This window comes from Nicotiana sylvestris, chromosome 7 (assembly GCF_000393655.2).
Source record: "Nicotiana sylvestris chromosome 7, ASM39365v2, whole genome shotgun sequence".
Taxonomy (NCBI): domain Eukaryota; kingdom Viridiplantae; phylum Streptophyta; class Magnoliopsida; order Solanales; family Solanaceae; genus Nicotiana; species Nicotiana sylvestris.
Window position 1 is genome coordinate 36245310 of NC_091063.1, and position 25007 is coordinate 36270316.

At 39.3% G+C, this 25007-nt stretch overlaps 1 protein-coding gene across 1 annotated transcript; it reads right to left on the reverse strand.

The window, feature by feature from the left end:
* Window positions 1-14254: 14254 nt before the first annotated feature.
* Window positions 14255-14875, reverse strand: LOC138872992 (uncharacterized). The gene is made up of 2 exons (XM_070151416.1): window positions 14651-14875; window positions 14255-14479 (listed from the first exon to the last, which is right to left on the reverse strand). The coding sequence occupies exons 1-2, from the start codon at window positions 14873-14875 to the stop codon at window positions 14255-14257; spliced, it is 450 nt and encodes a 149-aa protein (XP_070007517.1).
* Window positions 14876-25007: the final 10132 nt, after the last annotated feature.

Below are 25007 nucleotides of genomic sequence, written 5' to 3' on the forward strand. Positions count from 1 at the left end.
ACTGAAGGAACAGCTTCAGGGACTCCTTGATAAGGGGTTCATTGGTAGGTCAATGTGGATGGGTGTTCTAACTTGAGTCGGCTTGGTTGACTTCGAGCTGTTATCGTTGAGGGATGTGTTGATTCGGTTGTTATTGAGCTATTAGTGTTCTGAGGTGAGCTGGGAGTTATTTTTTCGTGTTGTGAGGCGTATGATTTGTTGGTTATGGGCACATATGGTGCGGGTCTATTGGGGTTTCATAGTGAAATTCGAGCGAAAAGATGTATTGGGTATTGCTCGGCGGATGGCGTATCGGTTATGTCCTTTCGGGTTTGTGTAATGTTATGTCAATTTCTTCACCGTGGTTGTGATGATTTGTTTTAGTTCTAGACATCAAATTGCTAGTGATTGTCGATTTTGAGCATAGTGACTTGAGGCATTTCATGTGGACCAGTGTTTGGATGAAGTCGTGCATTGGAGCGAAGTTATGTGGAGGTATGATCCTTCGGGTTAGATTCGTGTGTTCTGGCCCTACGATGTGTGGCGAGTTCTCAGCATTGTGAGTGGTGGTACTGGTGAGATTACGGTACAGCTCTCTCATTTGAGTCATTTTCATGATTTGAGTACGTTCGGATTGTTGCTTATTGGTGCGCGGATTGCACGAGTTGTGGCTTTAGATAGTGTTGATGTGTCATGTCACCAGAGTAGTTGTGTTGGATTAGATGAGATCGTTGGGATCTAGAATGAATACAAACAGATTCGGTTTCGGCGTGTTGGGAGGATAATATCGATGTTCGGCTTAGAAATTTGCTATGGTTCTTGCTAAAGGAGAAGTGGTTTCACGAATGGTTGATCTGAGTAATGGTTATGACTTTCTATCTGTTTCATTTATCATTGGCAGTATACGGAAGTGTTGGAATGAGGCTTTATTTGATAAGAGGTTTATTGTCGATATTCGGTTGTTTTGAGCAACTGCTGTGATCAGAAGTTATCACTACAAGAGTTTGAGCTATGTGATATATCATGTAATTTCATCTGAGGTTGCAGGTATGGTTTGTTACAGTTTGTTCAGGCTTATCCAGGGTATAAATGTGAAATTCTGATCTTGTGGATGATTTCAGAAATTGAAATGTGGTTCTAAGTTTTATAGGCTAGGTTGGATTGTGAAATTTCAGTTACATTGTGTTACCAGACCTATATGAGATAGAGTGATGTGGGATCACCCGCGGGTATGTGCATGGTAAGGTTACACAGTGATTTGATGGTTTTCGGAACAACTCTGGGCACGTTCGAGGACGAACGTATGTTAAGTGGGGGAAGATGTAACGACCCGACCGGTCGTTTTGAGCTTTTGCACTTCGCTCGCCATTTCTCGGGCATGACTAGCCTCGTGTAATGTATTATGACTTATGTAAATCATCGGTTTTGGTTTTCAGGATAATCAGAATGAATTTGGAAGAACAGTTCTCAATTTGAAGCTTAAAATTTGAAAGATTTGACCAAGTTTTGACTTGTTGGTATATGATCTCGTATTGGAATTTTTATGATTTGGTTAGCTCCGTTAGGTGATTTGGGACTTAGAAGCGTGATCAGAATGTGTTTTGGAGGTCCGTAGTAGATTTAGGCTTGAATTGGCGAAATTGAAATTTTGGCACTTTCCAGTTGTTAGGTGAGATTTTAATATCAGGGTCGGAATGGAATTCCGGAAGTTGCAGTAGGTCCGTTGTGTCGTATGTGATGTGTGTGCAAAATTTCAGTTCATTCGGACAAGGTTTGATAGACTTATTGATCAAAAGCAGAATTCAGAAGTTTTTGGAGTTCTTAAGCTTGAATCCGTGGTTAGTTTGATGTTCCGATGTTGTTTTAGGTGTTTCGAAGATTGTTATAAGTGTCGATGGTGGTATATGACTTGTCCGTACTTTTGGTTGAGGTCCCGGGGGCCTCGGGGGTGATTTCGGATGGTTGACGGGAGGTTTGGAGTTGGAATTTGCAGCTGAAGTGTTGAAACTCCTGTCATAACCGTACATGCGGCTTGGGGACCGCAGGTGAGGGCTCGCAGAGGCGCCAAGGGGGACACAGATGCGGAAATGGGCATGAGGGGCTGGAACCGCAGATGCGTGTGCTAGAGCGCACCTGCGATAGCGCAGGTATGAGATGTTGATCGCAGGTGCGGTCTGGAGAGGTTAAGTGAATCCCGCATATGCGCACCTGGGACCGCATATGCGAGAATTTTGACTGCAAATGCAGTTTTGCTGGGGCAGATCATATATATTAAGGCCTTCGCGATTTTGAGCTATTTTTCATCACTTTTCATACGGGATAGAGCTTGGGAGAGCCAATTTGAAGAGGGAATTCAAGAAGGCTTCGCTGAGGTAAGATTTTTGAACATAAAACTCGTTTCTATGATGTTATTTCACGGATTAGTCTTGTAATTTATGGAAATTAGTGGTTGAATTTGAAGAAAACAAGGGCTTGAAATTGGAGATCTAAAATTTGTGATTTGAGGGGTCATTTGCGGTCGAATTTTGGTATTCTTGATATGTATGAACTCGTGAGAGGATAAGGATTCTATTGATGTGATTTTTATTGGATTCCGAGACATGGGCCCGCAGGTCGGGTTTGTCCAATTTTGGGATTTTGATGTAAATTGGTTATTTTCGAGTGGGTTTTGTTCCTTTAGCATATTTTGATGGTTATATACTGATTTTGGTTAGATTTGGAGCATCCGAAGGCCGATTCGAGGGGCAAAGGCATCATGGGCTAGAGTTTGGACCGGATAAAGGTAAGTAATGATTATAAATATTTGTCCTGAGGGTATGAAACCCCGAATTTCACATCGTTGTGCTACTTTAAGGTGACGCACATGCTAGATGACGAGTGTGGGGTCGTGCATCGTTGGAGATTGTGACTTAGTCCGTCCCGTACGACTATTAAGTCACGTATTTGATCGAAAACTATTTGCTATCATGGTGTTTTGGGAATCATTACCATATTTTGGGTTGAATGCCAAATTTGGGCTTCGTGCCAACTGTTTTGGACCCTTAGGGGATTTTTACTACTATTCCTCACTATTTTGACTTCATATTTCTACTTAGTCATGTTGTATTCTACTGTTTTCATAACTCAGCCATATTTACTCTGTTTTGATATTTTAAATGATATTCTGAGCTGAACATCATGTTTTACTATTGCCCGAGTGGCATGAGAGATTTCTGACTGAGTGAGGTCGAGGGCCTGTATTGTGAGGATATTATGGGATCGGTCTGCGCGCCGCAGCAGTGTGATACTGATTTATGATTATATGGCTGAGGGCCTAATTTGTTACACCACGAGCTAGCTTGATATGAGGCCGAGAGCCTGCTTGATTATGCTACGAGATGGCTTGTTATTGCGCTTGGGCCGTAAGAGGTCCCTCCCGGAGTTTGTACACCCCCAGTGAGCGCGGGTACCCAGTGTGAGTGATATGATGTAGCCCGAGGGGCTGTTGTTGTTTCATATTGATGCCCGAGGGGCTTTTCTTGATCCATGTTTGCCCGAGGGGCGGTTCTTGATTCATGTTATGCCCGAGGGCCTGATTACGAGTGATTGTGAGGTAGCCCGAGGGGCTGGTTCTATTGATATTATGCCCGAGGGGCGGTTTATAGTACATATTTTGCCCGAAGGGCTGTTTACATTTTTATTGTTTTTACTCACTATTTTTTTATCACTCGTTTGAAGCTATTGAAAGTTGTTTTAAAAGGGTTTTACTGAAACTGAGCTTGATTTACGAAGAAAATGATTTCTGTATTGTTTTGGAGATGTACTACATTCGCTGTAGCGTTATGTTGTATTTTACATGTTTCTTATTGCTCAGCTTTCATTTACTTTTATTACTTACTAAGATGGCTACTCACATTACTCCCTGCACCTTGTGTGCAGATTCAAGAAATTCTGAACTCGGTAGTGGGTGTTGATTGCTCAGTGGCAGAGTTATCGGAGTTAGCAAGGTAGTTGCCCGACGTTCGCAGCACTGCTTTTCTCCCTCTTGTCTTCCTTATATTGTATTTAGGATATTTTTAGACTCTTCGTTGTATTCAGACCTTAGTAAATGCTCGTGACTTGTGACACCCCGATGTCAGGCTTGTGTATTTATTCTGCACTGTTCATTTAGACTTTCATCATGAGATATTTGATTAATTAAAGACTTAAAATAATTTTTATTGATTAAAGGTTAATTCGGGCATTATGTCGGCTGGCCTAGTTTTACGATAGGCGCCATCACGATCGGGTCAGTTTTAGGGTCGTGACATAATAACCCAAGCCCAATACCCCTAAAACTCTAGACTTAGACTTAAAAGCAACCCTAAAAGACCTAAAAATGATCAGCCGTTTGGACCTTGAGACCTCCTCCCCTCCTTATTAACACTTTTTCTCTTTCATTTCCACAAGGCCATTCCAACACCCCTGTGAAGTAAACTGATGACTAGAACACACACAAAATCGCCGACTCCACCCCACCTAAAATCGACCACCCACACCCCTAAAACGTGCTGGAATCCGCCACCCTTCAGCACACCACCAAGAAATCAGCCGAAAACCCCAACTCCAAAACAAAATCGGCACCCTCTCACCATCTCGTTCTCTCATACAAAGAGAAAAAGATGGCAGCCTCACTGGAATGAATAAGAGGGGAAGGAATTGAAATTTCGGAGAACTTTATTTCTTGGACATTCTTTTGAGAGATAAAATTGGGGTTTCATAAAGGTTCTGCTCATTTTTCAATCTGAAGACAGCCCTTTTCATTTTCAATTTCCAGATTTTTAGTTTGGTAAAAATATTAAAAGGGGGGGGGGGGTTCTGCTCCTTCTTTCGAATTTTGGATTTCTGTTTTTCAAAGGAGATGGGGTTTAGTTGATTTGAGTTAAATTTGCCGATCAAAATTTGTTTGCGGTTCCGTCGTGTTATGCGGATTCCAACCCGAGTTTTGTTCATGGTTTGCGATTTGCCTCCCTGTTGTTTCCTTCGTTCGGATCTTTATTTTGGTGAAGCTGTTTCAGAAACTTTGTTTTTCATATACTAAAGAAATCTGCCTTATAGGTTCTTTCCCTTATTCCTTTCCTATTTTTCCATGTAATTGGTGTGTTTGTTGATCTCTTATCATTTTAGTTTTTTTATTGTGGTTGTCTGTTTCTTCTTCAACTTCTGCTATTAGTTTGCTATGACCAATTTCAGCAAAGGATGTCGTGGGGGTTGCTTGTGAATCTAGCATATAATTGTCATACAGGGACGACACCATTAAATAGGAATGTTAAATAAACTTGCAATGTCAGTAAAAGAAGAAGAGATTCTCTAGTGTTGAAGATCCCTAGTTTGTTTTAAAGATAAATTATTGAGAATTAAAATTAGTCGGTTTCAAATTAAGTGGTATTTTAAAAGGATTCATATGTTATATCCCGACTAGTTCAGGATTTAGGCATGGTAGTTGTTGTATTGATATGCTAATTATCCCTTAATTTTATTGGGTGTTTGAATAAAATGAGGCTTAATGGAGTTAACCCGTATAGAGTATTCCTATATTCCAATCCTAATTGGTTTTGGATTGAGGTTTAATTGGTTGATTTCGTGTTTATGATTCTAGATAAAATTGGCAAAATTTGGATATTTTTGTTTATTCACTTTAGAATAAGTTGTGAAAACAGAATCCTCACCAATTAAGGAGGAACATCGGTGGCAACTTCACCAATTTTCTTAAGGCAACTGAAAGATGTTTTGAAATTTTGGCTAATTGAGAAGGCCATAATTTGCTTGGGCCACGATTTATTTCTAAGGAAATTATTTTTTCGGGCTATTGGAGAAAGGAAAAATTTTGGGCCAAAAGATTTAGTCTCGTTAGCCCCAAAGTATTGAATAACATGATTGGTTCATCTTTTTTCTAAACTACCCCACCTTTCTATAAATAATGAATTCAACTCTTCCACAAATAAAATCCATAACTTTAGACCTGTCAAACATCGTAGCTTGCTTTAGGCGCGATTAATAAAATTATCACGGCTATGGGTACGGTTCCCGTGGCATAATCGTGATACATAATTCCCAAATTCGGGTGTGCATTTCATATGACCCGACCACAACTTCTAACAATAATAATAGAAATAAACGTGTTGTAAATTGTGGGTGTATTTCATGTGACGCGGTTCGCAAGTGTATGACAATCGTGATTTGTTCCATAAACATTAAAAGCGGTTAGAAGGTTAAAAAATGCACGTAGGTTTAAAATGTGTAATTAATTAGATAATTAGGCCAATTATTAATAGTTAAGCGACCGTGCTAAAACCACGGAATCCGAAAATACCTAACACCTTCTCCCGGGTTAATAGAATTCCTTACCCGGATTTCTGTGTTCGCGGACCGTAAAAATAGAGTCAACTTCCTCGATTCTGGATTTTAAACCAGTGACTTGGGATACCATAAATTATCCTAAGTGGCGACTCTAAACTTAAATAAATAATCTCATTTCGATTATTATTACTTTAATTGAAAAAACTCTCCCTGTACCCCTTTCGGGTAGAAAAAGGAGGTGTGACAATGTAAACCACATGAATTGACATATTCTTGGACGTAACGGCATATCCATACAAATCTTGTCTTAGCTTTTTTAGTTTTTTTTTAAAATATTCAAATTGGGGTGTTTGCATTGATCATTGATTTGCAAAAGACTAGAATTTGAGTTTGGCATCTCAAAACTTTTTACGTGATTATTGAGGATAATCTACTAATCTTTGTCCAATCCCAAGGGGGGCCTTAGGAATTCGTTGAGTTCTGTGTTTGCATATACATAATTAAGGGGCTCATACAGGGGTGTACAAAAGAAACTGACAAACCGCACCAATTCGATAATTTGAGTCAAATCGAGAAATAAAAATCGACTATGATTTGGTTTGGTGTTGGAAAAAAAATCCGACTAAAGAAAGTCAAACCGAAACCAAACCAACCCGACATTAAATATATAAAAATTTTAGATATATTTAATATATAAATATATTATTTTGATGTAATTTATAAATATTTCTTAAAAAATTTCATAATTTTATTTTTTAAGGTATTATTTCAAGGTTGGATTTAGAACTTTTGAATGTTCCAATAAGTTTTATAGCCATTAATAGTAGTAAATTAAATAATGCTAATAAAAGCCCAAACCAAAATCAAATCAATACTAATGCTAACAAAAGACATTCGATTCAATACTACGAACGGGAATGTATTGAATATTTATTTTTTGTTTTGCAATAATTTAGATAAAAATGCATAACCTATTTTTATTTTTTCTTTAATGTTTAGTCATGTAATTAATACTCCCTTATTAGTCTACTTATTTTAGCATGACTTAGTACTTTTAGATTATGTTTATTTTTATTATGACTTTTTAATTAGCAATATTTATATTACATAATTTTGTTGTCTTTATTGTTGAATATTTTACGATAATGTCATGACACATCTCATATTTTGTATTATTTTCTTGGAAAATACTTTAGATAGTTGTATCTTACTAGGATTAAAGAAATATTTTAAGCACAAGTTATATGTTTTGTTCTACGAAGATTTTACCGGAAAAAAACCCCGAAAAAACCCGAATAACCCGAAAATCCGAGAAAAATCGAGATAATAAAACCCGAGTTTCATTGGTTTGGTTTGGTCTTTAGATTTAATAACCCGACACAATTGGTTTGGTTTGATAATTTTAAAATCCGAACCAACCCGACCTATGTACCCCTACTCATATATGAGGTGTGAAGGTTTGGTTTGTTTGGTTCTGTACTTTTTAAGTCATTTATTGGAAAAGGATTAATAAGTAACTCTAAACTTGAGTCGATTTTTTATATATACACCCAGCCTTTGATGGTCCTATTAATTGTTCCTTGGATTATTTTGAAATGAACTCATTATGATGTATGTTTTATTAGAACAAACTTTTTTCTTTTCATTTTTTCCTTTTAATTCTTTTCCTTTTTTATGTTTCTTCTCTTATTTTAGTTCTTTTTTTTTCTTTCCTTTTTTCCCCTCATTCTTATTTTTCAGTGTACAGTCATCTTGAGTTGTAGGACAACTTTATCATATAACCTGAACATCGTCGCAAATTAATCAATCCGGCACCTGAAATTATAACTAAACTATCATATAAGAAAAAATTGTCAAATAATTAAGCACTGTCACGTCATCAACACCAACAAACTCATATCTACATCACAACACGTGTTTTCCCATTTCTCATTTTTACCACATTTAACCCATATATCTCCGAATGTTTGGCTGGAAGCTGTTATTAATTATCAGCAGACACAAGATGTAGAAGCTTAAATCAAATGTGTGTAGATTGCATGATAGTGCTAATCTTATGTGTCAACTTAGTTGTAATTTTTGGCATAATTGACGTATTTTCTTGTAACAAAATTTTGTTAAATATTACTATCCATGAAATTAACCCTATCTTCTTCCATGCAACAAATGAAATCAATCGGGTTTTGCCCACTAAGATCTTGTCTTTTCATTGTTCTTTTTTTTGAAAAAAATGAACAATAATTACTTTTTAGACTGCTAATCAACATTTAGCTACTGTTATTAAATTATTTAAATTTTAGCCATTTTTTAAATAAAATAATAAATTTGGACAAAAATAGTTCAAGCTAAAACACAAAAAAGCTCCAGAAATTTTACTGGAGTTTGAACTATCACGATTCAAATTACATGAAAATTCCTGTAGTTCAAACTCTAGGAAAAATTCATAGAGTTTTAACCTTTATTCGAGAAGGAGATAGTTCAAATTCTACGACTGTTTCATGATTATTTACTTGTATAAGTTCGAATAAAGCACTATCTTAAAGTTTCACTTTTATAAGCTTTTATAATGAGGTAATTTCATGGGTGGTGTTTAACCAAAAAGTGGAATTTCGGTCAAAGCTTCAATTTAGAAGAACTCGGGTTACTGATAATCAAAAAATGTATAATAGAAATTAATTTGGCTAGCAATAAGATAATTAGAAGAAGATAAAGTAAACCAATGTATTCAGATAGTCTTTCGTGTCTTTACAATTGACTCATTCTTTCTCTTTTATAGCTATCTTGGAAATATGTGTTTTGCATTTATCATAATAAGGCCATTATAGATAATTAAAGACATTAAATGCTACGTTACATAATCATTGTATTGTAATACAGATTCTCTAACGTTTTTAGTATTTAATGCTCATTAAATTAATATTGTATATGTACTCTCTTGTGCTGTCAGATTCACTCTCCTTGATTCTTCGACTTAAATAGGTACCGGCGTTGAATCTTTTGAATATCCGCTCGTGCCTCCTCTTATGCCTCTACTCGTATCTGTTGCAACTCGTGCCTCTTTGCCAATCATAACTCATTGACCAGTCTACGTGTCATGACACGTCATCTTCCAATCACTTTAATATGTAAACTCAATTTTTTCCAATACAGATAATCCCCCCACTTGCCATTTATTCATTAATTGAATATTTAGGTAGTGGAATTCATTAAAACGGGAATTTTTGTCACCATTAATGCTATAGCATAATCAACGCTTCATTTGTCACTTCCATTTAATGTTCTTCACGTGTGGCACTCTTTTACTGGTTCTGCAACTTTGCAGCACTTTTTAGGGCTTTTTCACGGCTTTACTAATCACGAAGCGTCAGTTCTCATTATGAATTTTCCATCATTGCACCTTTTTCTTTGACGGTTGCTTCGCAGTATAAATATAGTTTTCTTCTTTGTCTTTATCACATAAAGTTCTCAAAATATTCAGTTTTTGAATCTTTGTTTGTTTCTTCCTCGTACTATCATGTCTTCATCAAACCCTAACCCTAGAAGGGTCCCCATAGTTGATAACTTCCCTAATGCCCCAAGTAGGAGCAGAAGAGGAGGTAGGCTTCGTAATTTAGGATCTTCATCCTTGCGTGGTTCTTCTCTTCCTTCGTCTAGTTCTGGCCCTTCTTCTAGAACTAGAGGTTCTCTTTCACATAGATCTTCTTCTAGAGGTAAGGAATCTTCTGAACCTCTTCGTGAACCTCTAGTAGAGGAGAACTATCTTTCTATAATGACAGAGAATCTCTTAGAAATCAAGTATCTTCTTTAGATCGTGTTGATATCTATCCCACTCAAATCACTGAAGGTTTGATTTCTTTAGTTCGCAGAGACTGACATTGGAGTCATGACTTTCCTATCATTATTCTCAATCCGAATCAAAGAATTACCTCTTACTTAATCGGATTTTCCTTTGTCTATACGTACCCTTTCGCATTAGGATTCAAACCTGCTATTGATCCTATTATTCTCGAGTTCTATCGTTTTTTCGATGTTTGCTTAGGTCAAATTGGCCCAATAATCTGGAGGGTTGTTGCATGTTTGAGGCATTTGACCAACATAGCCAGTGTGCATTTTACTTTCCCACATCTAATTCATCTTTACCCCTCTAGACTCTTTCGCAATAGTGTTTTTACACTAGTATCCAGGAGCAAAAGAGTTCTAGTTAGCCCTGAAGATGACAAAGACCGTGGATGGTATGCCAGGTTTGTTGCTGCCCCCACTGTCGTTTTAGTGGGTGATGAGAACGTTCCCTTATATGAGAAGTGGAATTTTGCACGTGAGTCTTCTAACTCTCTCGTGCCTTTTTCTTCAACTTTGTTGAATTTTCTAATTTTACTTTTCTTTTCTAGCAACCATGGGAGTTGTGGAAGATGTTCCCAATTTCCGTGATTGGGTAGGAAAGCTGTTGAGTATTGTACCAATGGATGGTAGATCTTGGAAGTCCATTTCCCAACGTTTTGGTTGGAAAGTAAAAACTCACGGTAAGAGCTTTTATTTTATTTTACATATTGTTTTTTCCTGAACTTATCTCAATCCTTCTTTCTATCAGGATTTGCTATTCGAGGAGTTACTGCTGAGGCGGTTGCGGCTTCTCGTATTTCTTTGGAAAGGGTTCAAGAAATAATTATGGGCTCTTCATCGAAAAGAAAAGCCATTGATGACCAAGATTCCGAAGAAGAGGAAGACGGGGGTTCCTTGGTAGCAAGGCCACGGGCTCGTAGACGCATTATTTCTGATGATGAAGAAGAAGCATCCCCCCATCGTTCTATTCCTCTTTCTGAATCTGTTGAAGCCCCAGTAGTGATCCTTGATGATGTTGATGATGCTCCTGCTGCTGCTCATGATTCTGTTGAGCAGCTTTTTGACCGCGGGTTTGGTAGTGAAAGTTTAGGTCCCGTTTCTGATGAAGCTCCTGTCACGCCCCAAAACACAAGGGGCACGACCGGCACTCGACCGGGTAACCCCAGTCAAGCGGACCTGGGTGCCTTTCCTATCCTACGTGTTACCCCGCATTTTTATTATCCGTTAACCAAGTGAAATAGCCATTTATGATTTAAACACATTCTTATGAGATTTACATATTATACATGGTTACATAGCGTGGTTTACAAGTTACACTGCCCAAATATAAAATACATAAGTACATAACCCACATTTCCTGTCTACGAAGCCTCTAGGGATACAAAAGAGTGTTACAATACTTGTCGTTAACAAGGCTCCGGCTATACCTTACGCAAATACCAAAATAAAATTTCTGGGAGGAAAAGCGGCATGATCCACGCAGGGCCTCGAGAGAAAAAAAGGGGCTCACCAATATAGCTAACGGAAAGTGAAGGAGTGCTACTGTTGTTGGACTGGAGTACCTGCTATAGAACCATTTACAATCATAACACGAATGTAGCGCCCCCGGCAAAAGGGACGTCAATACATTTGAATTGTACTGGTATGCATGAACAAACTTTACCCCAAGTAAAATCAAGAAATACACAGGTAACAAACAGTAATAGAATCAACAATCCAATGCACATGAAAGGAACAACCAAATCCAAACAAGTTCCACAATCTCTCCTTTTCCCCTTTCAACATTATTTTATCACATCAATGGTTTCACAACTTTCACATATTTTCATTTCAATAGTGATTTCCATCACTTTTCCACCCTTATTACCTTATCCAACCTTATTACCTCGGCCACCCTTATCACCACAACCCACACCTTATAACTTCGTGTTGCGGCGCGCAACCCGATCCCACCGGACAATCAAATTTCACACGACAACAACAATAATTCACAAAGAATTTTCATAACATCAATACCATTTCCATCATATGCAATAGCCCGTATACAATTTAAGTCACAACGATAATTGCCCGCGACAAGTCACGTACGATATGCCACAGTTGTTTCAATTGCATCAATTACGATTTCTTTCCTTCATTTGTTACATAGTTCTTACCATATGAACACATTCACACACACACATACTTGGTTTGCTGACATTTACTTACACCATTATATCGCAAGACTTAACCAACAACGTTCAAAGCATATTAATCACAAGAATCATCATTTCAAGGAAGCACAAGTTCATATCAACAATTCATACATTTGGGCCCAAGACACCATAGATGTCACCAAGCAGTAATTCATGTACAAGGTGTTGTCGTAATCGTTCAACTCGTTTATGTCATTTCACAATACCATCTTTCATTACTTACCACGCATGGTTTTAGCCATTATACACATTCCCACATTTGGACACATTACATTCTTTCATTCGTTAACACATACTCTCATATCGTCATCCTCAAGCACTTACAAGCTTAGCACATAATAAGTTAGGCACATCAAATCACTTTTCACAATCACATATAACACGGTGGTGTGAAAATCAACTAAGACAATCAATACACATATTTTCATACAAGGTACACATACCGTATGCTCGTCACAACAAGGGGATTCTACAAGAGTTAAAGTTAGCCATACATACCTCAAAGAGCTTTTCCTTAAGTTACTATAACATTCCAAAAATTCTAGCAATGCCAATCTACTTCGAGACATAACAAAATTGAACACAAATAGGAAGATATTCATAATTCTAGCTCATTCGAGTATTTTATCAAACACCATATGTGCGTTAAATCTTTATGGTCCTTTTATAGAGGATTTCATCAACCCACAACCAATACTTTATCATCTTTAGCTCAGCAATGTTTCTACAACCTTTGACAACACATGCAAGCAAGATAACAACTCCAATACCCACAAACATTCTTTATAATTACCCATCTTTAGCTAGATTCGAAATTAAAGGTTAGGGTATAGAATCTTACCTCAAGGATGAAGGCCTAGTGTGGTTTTCCTTGTTAATCCTTTAATATTTGACCAAGAGTTGTAGAAGAATTGATGAGGGATACTTTCTCACTCTAGGGTACTCTCTCACTCTAAAAATATCTAATTTTTGCTCAAGAAATGGTCCCTTGAATCTATTTGACGAAATGAGGTCGTTATACAACAAAAATCGCGATTTTTGCACAGCCGCACCACATGGGGAGCCGCATGGGGCTGCGTGGTAATGAAAATGTGTTTAGAAACGAAATTGGAGGTGCTCTGATAATTTACACAGCTGCGCCACATGGGGCGGCGCGGTAGTGTAAAATTTTGTGCTGCTTTTGGTAATTTAGTCATAACTTTTGGTAGGAGTGTCCGAATGACAAACAGTTTGAAGAGTTGGAAACTAGACTCAAAGACATTTTACTCGATAGGTTTTTCATCACACAAATCCTTATATGACTAGAGATATGATTGTCCAAAGTGAGGTCTTGTGCGCACTCATTTGCAACTTTCGTCTCTTATGAAATTTTCCAACTTGGCTTAGACTTAGGCCTCTCCTTAGACCCCAATTCACTTCTACTATGACTTATACACTTATTAACATATCCAATTGATATCCATAATCTCCTTATCCTCATTTGCACGCAAGATAAAATATTTGGCCTACCTTGGCACCACGAAATCTTAAATTACTAAGCAAAATTTTCTGGGGCTTTATATTCTCCCCCGCTTAAGATCATTCGCCCTCGAATGAGGATCAAGTTTCATTGATTATCCATCCTTATGTAACTTCTGCTTTTTCACATTATGAAATATATCATCAGCCCCGAATTTGGCTAACTCCTTAAATTTTCGAAAATTTCGCCAGAGTTTCCTTTGTAACTAGGACTATCTACCTATTAGAGGGCCCCAGATACATATCCTAACAGCATATACATGTTCCATAGACATAACATAACTTGTTCAACACCAACCATGGATGCATAGGCAACATACATAATCAAAATGGAACAGTTTAACATAGATCAAATCAAAAGATAAGAGTTTACAGGAACCAAATTCATGAAAGCTATTACATAACTATTCAAACAAATGTGGGTACTTCTTTCTCATTTCTTCCTCGGTTTCCCAAGTGGCTTCCTCAACCTGCTGGTTCTGCCATAACACTTTTACAAAGGAAATTTCCTTAGATCTCAATTTCCGGACTTGCCTATCAAGAATGGCAACTGGAATTTCTTCATAAGATAGTTCTTCACTAACCTCAATATCTCCAATTGGCACAATAACAGACGGATCTACCACTACCTACTTCAACATAGACACATGGAAGACCGGATGTACCAACGACATCTCGGGTGGCAGCTCGAGCTTATATGCCACCTGATCGATCCTCTGAATGATTCTATACGGTCAGACATACCTCGGACTTAACTTCCCTTTCTTCTCGAATCGTATGACTCCCTTCATGGGAGATACTTTCAAGAACACCCAATCATCTACTTGGAATTCCAATTCTCTTCGACGCACGTCTGCATAGGATTTCTGATGACTCCGAGCAGTTTTCATCCTCTCTTGAATGACTTTAACTTTTTCCATAGCATGATGCACAAGATCTGGCCCTAACAGTTCTGCTTCACCAACCTCGAACCACCCAATCGGAGATCTACACCTCCTTCCATAAAATGCCTCAAATGGGGCCATCTAAATACTAGCGTGAAAGCTGTAATTGTAAGCAAACTCAACAAGCGGCAAATGGTCATCCCAACTACCTTTGAAAGCTAGAACACAATCTTGCAACACATCTTCAAGCGCCTGAATAGTCCGCTCTGCCTGACCGTCAGTCTACGGATGGAAGGTCATACTGAGATTTACTTGAGTACCCAAACCTTGCTAAAATTTCATCTGAAAGTTTGCTATGAACTGAGCCCCTCAATCCGAGATAATAGAAATTGGAGTGTTGTGAAGTCTGACTACTTCCTTGATGTACAACTGAACATACTGTTCTGCAGTATCGGTGGACTTGACTGGCAAAAAGTGAGCTGATTTTGTGAGTCTGTCCAAAATCACCCAAATTGAGTCAAACTTGTACATAGTGCGAGGTAATCCTACCACAAAATCCATATTGATCATTTCCCATTTCCATGTTAGAATTTCTATGCTTTGTAACAATCCTCCAGGCCTTTGATGTTCAGCCTTCACTTGCCGACAGTTCGGACATTTTGCCACAAAGTCCGCCATATCTCTTTTCATGTTATTCCACCAATAAACTTCTTTGAGATCATGATACATTTTAGTAGAACCTGGGTGTGCGAAATACCTAAAAGTGTGAGCTTTTACCAAAATCCTTTCCCGAAGACTATTAATATCTAGAACACATAGGCGCTCTTGGTACCATAGGGTACCATCATCAATGCCAAAAGAAAAGATGTGATATTGTGTTTATGAATTCCCTCCTTCAGTTGTACCAACAATGGATCGTTGTATTGCTTTTCTTTGACCTCCATTACAAGCGACGATTCAGCCTTATTCTACACAATTACTCTCCCTTCACTAGAGTCCACAAGACGAACTCCTAGACTAGCTAACTGGTGAACCTCCCTGGCCAACGGCCTTTGATATATCTCCAAGTGAGCTAACTACCCATAGATTTCTGTCTAAGAGCATCCGCCACAACATTGGCCTTTCCCAGGTGATAGAGAATCTCAACATCATAGTCCTTAAGTAGCCCGAGCCATCCTCTATGTCTCAGATTCAACTCCTTTTGTTTAAAAATATATTAAAAGCTCTTGTGGTTCATAAATACATCAATGTGGACTCCATACACATAATGTCGCCAAATCTTTATACAAAAACTACCGTCGCAAGTTCTAAACCATGTGCCGGATAGTTCTTTCCATGATTCTTGGGTTGCCTAGAGGTATAAATGATCACCTGGACATGTTCCATCAATAGTGAACCACCTATATCACATTTCTCTTGCAACTTGCTCTTCCAAATTCTCAATAAAAGACATTACTGGATGAGTTTTCTTATAGAACCTTCTATTTCAAAGGAATAACATCTCCTAGCCTGCGCACACACCTTAATATCATTAACATGCATGACATTGCATCAAGTGTAATGTAACATTGTGCTCAGACCTTTCCTGGTCAACCACTTTCCTCCTTGTGTGCCTTATAGGATTTAAGAAACCACTCCACTTTCCCTTGTAAACATTCTCGTGATCTCTCTTTACTACTCAACACCACCCAAAACGCATATCAACACCCTTCGTACATATTCAATTCAGAAAGCGCCACTGGCACGAACAATATATTGGTACCATCTTTTCTTTCTAAATGGAATATTTATTCCCATTCTATTTTGCTCATAGTGCATAATTGATAGCCTTATTTTGCCACACACTTGCCTACCTCCCGTGAACTTGTAATATCATTGTGCCTGGTTTAATGAGTTTATCATATCGCAACTTCACCACCAGTAGTCTTATTTTCCATTATATGTAGACATGAACTATCTTTAGCTCCTTTAGTTACCATTCAGTGTCACCCAAGTCGATAGCATTACAGTTAGTCCTTTATACCTTCTATTAACACTTGTGCTCCAGGCGAGTCCACCATTCTGATATGAACTGTTTTGCGATAACTATGGACATCTCAATTTATAGATTTTCTTCTTATTTCTTCTCGCCTCATTATTCCTAGCTAGTGAATAGCCACTCACTCTTCCACATGTTACGTGGTCTTTTTCCTTAATTTTTTTTAACCCGCTCACCTCTTAATTCTTGTTAGGATATTCGTGGGGAAGTGTGTTCATCCACATATCACTTAAAACTTATTTGCTTGTAAGGTTTCCATCAAGCCCAAATACTCTCTTGGGTTATTATAGCATCACATTTATTTCTCCCACTCGTTCCACCTTTCTTAACGTCTTGGAACTTTAGTTAAATCGTAATTCCATAATTAACCCATTCTAAAAACTCGCAAAACTTTCACCTTTGATCTATAGTACTTCCTTGGGATGCATTGTCCCAAGCCCTCTAACAAGTATAGAACCCCTTTACAAACCTACTCTTAGTTTCTAGGATCATTGACCCTATCATTCATATTGCCATGTATGAAGAATTTACCTTCCTTAACCTTCCACCTTTTTGGAGGTACTAGTGGTCTATCATTAGCATATCCTTTCAAATAATCACATTATCCATTATCACTTTTCTAGACTACGCTTGTCTTCAACAAAAATATTCAAACATCAAAGCTACATGGTCTTACTCTTGTTTCATTGTATTTAAGTAGCCTTGCTATGGCCCTTCCTCCCCCACTTAGGGCGACTGTCCCGGATTTTGACACAAGTCTTGAATTTAGCAACTTCATGGACATATATTTCATTTCTCTATCCCTCACATATATGTTTGAGTATTAGGGAGATTGAAGTCACAATGGTATTAACCTCATAAGTCTTTTGCTCTTATTCAGCCACACGGGCTTGGGATTCCAATTCCTCATACCAATATCCTTTAGGAGTGTAACAAAACTTCATACACTTATGGGGTTCTTATAACATTTGTAGCATAAGGGTCTTCTCATTATGGGTTCATTTGACTCTCATTTCATAACTTCTTGTCTCCTAGGAGAGACTTGCACTCTCATCATCAATCTCCTGGTCATGTCTCCCATATATCACGTGCTTATATAACCAGTTTTCTTTCACACCTTAGGATCATTTACATACTTCTCACACTACCCACATGTGCTATTCAAGCTTATATAGCACTTATCAATTCAATGTTTCTTTGGAGGTTACAATCATTTTTAACACTTTCTCGAATAAAGTATGCTTCTAGTACTATGTACGTACCTCATATATTTGTACCATTCGTTCAACATAACACATATGCCATCTCCTTAATATTCAGGCCTTTGTCAAAATGGTGATATGTAGATAATGTAAATACGCATAATGCTTTGTGTAGCCTTGTGAAGCCATATGTTGGGATTAATTACTTGCAAGTTTTGCTAGTGACCATTTTATAGGGGAAAATTGATCGGAAATTTCCATTGGAATCCACGATGATTTAAACTCCCCATAAACCCTTACATTCGAGGACGAATGTTCCTAAGGGGGGGAGGGTGTTACAACCCATATCCGCATGTGTTAGTTCATGCCATATATTAGTTAACATAAATCCAAGAAGGAATTATCTTTGAGATGATAAGAAGTCAATCCTATTGGTCTTAAGTGATACAAGAGTGTATAAGGGTGATTAACCAGTATTAGAAGTTAAACGAATCAAGGATGTTGTAACTCATATTTTCAGGTAATCTAGCGGTGCTTAATACACTCAAGAGGTCATTTATTAAGGTATTTTAATCATATAATATCCGTATCATAAGTCTTGAAGTCAAAAGAGTTATGAAACAAAAGTCGACAAAAGTTGTCGCAACTTAGGTTCATAACTTTACTTAAACATTAGGTCAAATGTTTCTAATCTTTTCTCATAATTTACAAGGAATTACGGGGTGATCTACCAACCAAATTAAATATCTATGAGTCTAGTTTCCAACGCATTAAACCGTTCATCGATACGATCTCGGAGTAGAGAGATATTCGCATTTTCGCGAGACTGCGCCAAGCACCTCTCTATGGGGCCCACTAAGTCGGTTTAAGATATTTGGACCTATATAGGATGACTCCAACCCGTTTTAAGTCATTTATTTTCACTATTTTCAGACCTTAGAACCCTAGGAACATCCTCTCAAGGTTCTCTCAAGATTCAAGACCCAAAAAAAGGGCAAACAACACAAATCAAGTGTCGGGAATTCCGTGGCGCTAGTAAGTCTCTTGTTCTTCTTGTTGTTGCTCATTTTTGTGTCGTTCCAGCTCGTGTGGGAGGTTTTTTTAAAGGGTTTATGTTCTGTAAATACTCCCTCATGTTCTTAATATCAATCCTAGGTGATTTCAAGCCTTCTAAAGTGATTCTAGTGCCGAAAAACACTAATTGATCGCTAGTTTCGCTTTTTTGTTGTTGTGGCAGCATTGGAGGGATATTTCATGGAAATTTAAGGTCAAATTGGAGTTGTTCTTTCTGTATAAAGGTAAGGAACCTCTTACTCTATATGTATTTAAGATTATCCAAGTTGCGGCTAAGCCATTGAAGCTAGAACTTGTGAGATATATATCGAAAGGCTTGGTAGTAATGTTATTGTTTTGTGGACTGTTTTGCGTTGTTGTTGGGCTGCGTATTTTACTACTATATTGTGGAGTTTTGGAGGAGGAAGGGTGTGGAGAAACACCATATATATGTAGGGTTATGGGCTGATAGTTATTCGTAACATTTCCAGGTTGTTTGACACGACTACGGTGGTCGTCGTATGTATGGAGTGATTAGGCTATGTGTGGACTATTTTGGGAGGCTCAATATGTTTATTATTGATGTTGTTTGGGCTGTTTGGTGACTGTTTTGAATGGTGTGAGGTCATATATATAGGGGAGGTGCTGTCCGTTTCATCGTAAAATAGGTTGTGGTCGATACATAATAGTTATGACGCTTAAATGATAACGATAGTATCGTTTCTCTTATTGTAGACTAAGGAGTTTTGACAATTGCATAGCTTGAGATTGGGGCAGTATATACAAGGTATGTGAGGCTATCCCTTTCCTTCTTTTGCACGACTCCGATTGTACATAATGTAATGAATGAGCTTCCAAGATACTCTACTCTTAGAAGCTAGCAGTACTTACATTGTTTTCCCTCTTATGGAACGATTGATGTTAATGTTGCTTCTCTTATTCTTATGTTATCAATGTTGTTGGTACTTCCTGATTCTTATAAGGTTCATAGTGAAGAGTTAGTCCTAATAACGTGTACAGAGGATACCGACCTTACGTCACTCCGAAAGGTTTAGAATGTGATTCCATGAGTCGAGCATGCATTATATATATGTATCTATTTTACTCTACCGAGCCACGCTATAGTTGGCCGGGTACGGCACCTATTGTGCAACCACTGATCAGTTGGGTTTTACCGAGCTCCACGTGGCCGGGTACGATTCTACCGAGCCTATTATGGCCGGGTACGATATGATGATGATGATGCCCACAGAGGCGAATGCTTTAAAGGTTTATGTATTTATACATATGTATCATGCATTTCATGTAAGTAGCCCTCAGAGGTACTAAGATGTTACAGGTTGTATATTCTCTATCCTTGCTTACATTACTGAACGCATTTATGGTTCCTTGCCTTACATACTCAGTACTTTATTCGTACTGACGTCCTTTTATTTGTGGACGCTGCATGTCGTGCTGCAGGTCCTGATAGACAGGCAGGTGCAGCTCCCCCACCACAGTAGACTGTCCAGTTCAGCGGTGATTGGCGAGATCCCTTCTCCGGACTTGCCTTGGTCTTGGTATGCAATTTTTGTTATAGACATTATGGGTATGTCGGGGCCCTGTTCCGGCTATGTTGCAACACTTATGTTCTGTTAGAGGCTCATAGACAGGTGTCGTCTCATGTATAGTTTGGTATGCCTTGTCGGCTAGTTTTTGTTGTATAGTCTTTCATAGTAGCGAGGTAGCTCATATCTTATACGTAGTTTCTTGATTGTCTGGTCATCCCCTGCTATGTATGTTCATGCCGTCATATTTTATTGCTGGTTGTCCATGATCTAGGTCTACCATTTATATTGATCTCGTCAGCCTTAAAAGATAATAATGAAGGTTAGATGAAATGTACGTTGGTGCTCGGCAAGTGTGGTCGGGTGCTAGTCATGGCCCTTCAGTTTGGGTCGTGACAAACTTGGTATCAGAGCAAGTCTGTCCTAGGGGTTGTCTATGAGCCGTGTCTAGTAGAGTCTTGATTATGGATGTGTAGCGCGCCACATTTATAATCAGGAGGCTACATGACATCTAGGGTTGTTACCTTCTTCCTGAATCTAGATCGTGCGTAGAGTTGAGTCGTAAGTGTTCGTCTCTAATATTCACCTTGTTTTTTCCAGTGATGCCTTCGACTAGGAAGCAAACGATTAGTAGACGGCTTGATACAGCAGCGGGAGAGGGTACCAGTCAGGTGCCCCAAGTTAGAGCAGGACAAAGTGAGGCTCAAAGTGAGATGCCCTCTCATACCTCATCTACTCCATCTCCTCCAGAGGATATTAGAAGGCACCCAGCGCCTCCAGTTCCTCCGTCTGGAACTCCAGACCAGGATATGTGGAGTGCTTTGCAGTTATTGACTAGCTTGGTAGCTGCTCAGGCTCAGAGGCAGAATACAGGTGCTGCTGAGAAACCAGTTAGTACAAGAGTTCATGATTTTATTAATTTAGACCCTCCAGTGTTTACCGGATCAGACCCCAAGGAGGACCCACAAACTTTTATTGACCAGGTTCATCGTACACTTCGGGTTATGCATGTTAGTGATACAGAGGCAGTAGAGTTGGCTTCTTATCGGCTACGGGATTTAGCGGTTCTCTGGTATGATAGTTGGGAGAGATCCAGGGGTCCGAACCCTCCTCCAACTGTGTGGAAGGAATTTTCTGAGGCATTTCTTCGTCACTACTTGCCAGTTGAGATACGACGAGCTAGAGCTGATAAGTTCTTGAACCTTAGACAAGGTAATATGAGTGTGCGAGAGTACAGTATGCAGTTTGATTCTTTGGCAAGGTATGCTCCCCATATGGTGGCCGAGATGAGTGATAGGGTGCATATGTTCGTGAATGGGTTGGGACCACATCTAATAAATGAGTGTACGACAGCCTCCTTGGTGGAGGGCATGGATATTTCCCGTATTCAAGCTTATGCCCAGACCCTAGAGGATCGTAAGCGCCAGCAGAGGGCAGTTAGGGAGCAGGATAGAGGCCAGCATAAGAGGGCGAGATTTGCAGGGTATTCTGATGACTTCAGAGGCCGCATCAGGCCACAGTTTTCGAGGAGTTCGGCGCCACCTGTAGCTAGTGCTCCTCCACAGTTTCAGAGGCCTCGATATGATCGATCCTATTCTGGTCCAGGTCAGAGTTCGCGGGCATCTGGCTCGCAACATCACAGGGATACTAGTCAGATGAGACCCCCAACACCACATTGTGATCAGTGCGGCAAGGCCCACTTTGGACTGTGTCGTCGAGGTTCTGATGCATGCTATTCGTGCGGGCAGCCTGGCCATATGATGCGGGATTGTCCTAATAGAGGAGGTGATGGTATGGCTCAGCCGACTGGATCTGTGTCTGGTTCTTCCTCATCAGTTCGACCTCCAGCACGGGGTTTTCAGCAGTCGACAGGTCGTGGTAGGGGTAGAGGTGCAGTGCCGAGTTCGAGTGGTGCTCAAAATCGAACCTATGCTCTAGTAGGTCGACAGGATCTCGAGTCGTCTCCAGATGTTGTTACAGGTATTATATCTGTGTTTTCTTATGATGTATATGCGCTGATTGATCCGGGATCTACATTATCATATGTTACACCCTTTGTGGCTAATAAGTTTGGCATTGAACCTGAATTGATAAGTAAACCCCTCGCGGTATCTACTCCGATAGGAGATTCTGTGATTGCTAGAAGGGTATATAGAGGTTGCACTGTGATGATTTGTAGTCGTCAAACCTCGGCAAATTTATTTGAGTTAGAAATGGTTGATTTTGATGTGATAATGGGAATGGACTGGTTGGCCTCATGCTATGCAAATGTTGACTGTCGTACGAAGATGGTTAGGTTCCAATTTCCGGGTGAACCCGTCATTGAATGGAAAGGGAACATTGCTACACCGAAAGGTAGGTTTATTTCCTATCTTAAGGCAAGGAAAATGATCTCAAAAGGTTACATTTATCATCTCGTTCGCGTTAGGGATGTGGAGGCGAAACCGCCTACTTTACAATCAATCCCTGTGGTCAACGAATTCCCAGATGTTTTCCCAGATGAACTCCCAGGCCTTCCTCCTGAAAGGGAGATTGAGTTTAGCATTGATGTGTTGCCTGACACTCAACCGATCTCTATTCCTCCATACAGAATGGCCCCGGCAGAGTTGCGAGAGTTGAAGGTGCAGTTGAAGGACTTGCTGGATAAGGGCTTTATTAGGCCTAGCACTTCACCTTGGGGTGCACCAGTCCTATTCGTGCGGAAGAAAGACGGGTCGTTACGGATGTGTATCGACTATCGACAGTTGAATAAGTCTACTATAAAGAACAAGTATCCACTTCCAAGAATTGATGACCTGTTTGACCAACTCCAGGGTGCCAAGTATTTCTCTAAGATTGATTTACGTTCAGGGTATCATCAGGTGAGGGTTAGGGAGAAGGATATTCCAAAGACGGCCTTCCGGACAAGATATGGGCACTTTGAGTTCTTGGTGATGTCGTTCGGGCTAACAAATGCCCCAGCAGCTTTTATGGATCTCATGAATACTATATTCAGGCCCTATCTTGATGTGTTCGTGATTGTATTCATTGATGACATTCTAGTGTATTCTCGTTCGGAGGCGGAACATGCGGGCCACTTGCGGATAGTATTACAGACGCTTCAGGATCGTAAGTTATATGCTAAGCTCTCCAAATGTGAATTCTGGCTGAACTCAGTAGCATTCCTTGGCCATGTGATATCTGATGAGGGTATTAGTGTCGACACTCAGAAGATCGATGCAGTAAAGAATTGGCCGAGACCTACAACACCATCAGAAGTCCGCAGCTTCCTAGGGCTAGCAGGATATTATAGGCGGTTTGTAGAAGGATTTTCCTCTATATCATCACCATTGACTAAGTTAACACAAAAAGCTACCAAATTCCAGTGGTCTGACACTTGTGAACGTAGTTTTCAGGAGTTGAAGAATCGATTGACATCTGCACCAGTGCTCACTCTTCCTGAAGGAACAGAAGGTTATGTGGTATATTGTGATGCCTCAGGTATAGGTTTGGGGTGCGTATTGATGCAGCGTGGGAATGTGATTGCTTATGCATCAAGACAATTGAAGAAGCATGAAAAGAATTATCCAACCCATGATTTGGAATTGGCTGCAGTAATATATGCTTTGAAGATATGGCGGCACTACTTATACGGCGTCCATGTTGACATCTACACAGATCACAAGAGTTTACAATACATCTTCAAGCAGAAAGAGTTGAATTTGAGGCAGCGTAGGTGGCTTGAATTATTGAAAGACTACGACGTCGAGATATTGTATCATCCCGGTAAAGCCAATGTTGTGGCAGACGCTCTCAGCCGTAAATCAATGGGAAGCTTAGTACATATTGAGGCAGGTAGATGGGGGTTGATTAAAGAGCTTCATCAGCTAGCCAATATGAGAATCAGATTGTTAGACTCTGATGACGGAGGTGTTACTGTACAGAATACATCAGAATCATCTTTGGTAGCCGAGGTAAAAGCACGACAATATGAAGATCCTATCTTAGTACGATTAAGAGAAAGCATTCAACAGTGTAAAAGTATGGCTTTTGGGATCGGAAAAGATGGGGCACTGAGATACCAGAGCCGATTGTGTGTGCCTAATGTGGCAGGGTTGCGAGAGAAGATTATGAATGAGATTCATCAATCCCGATATTCCATCCATCCCGGCTCGACAAAGATGTATCATGATGTCAAGGAGCAGTATTGGTGGGATAATATGAAGAAGTCTATTGCAGAATTTGTAGCCCAGTGTCCCAATTGTCAACAAGTAAAGATAGAACATCAGAAACCCGGTGGATTGCTTCAAAATATAGAGATTCCGACCTGGAAGTGGGAGGTGATTAATATGGACTTCATTATTGGATTACCTCGCTCTTATCATAAGTTTGACTCCATCTGGGTGATAATTGATCGACTTACAAAATGTGCCCATTTTCTGCCAGTGAAGACA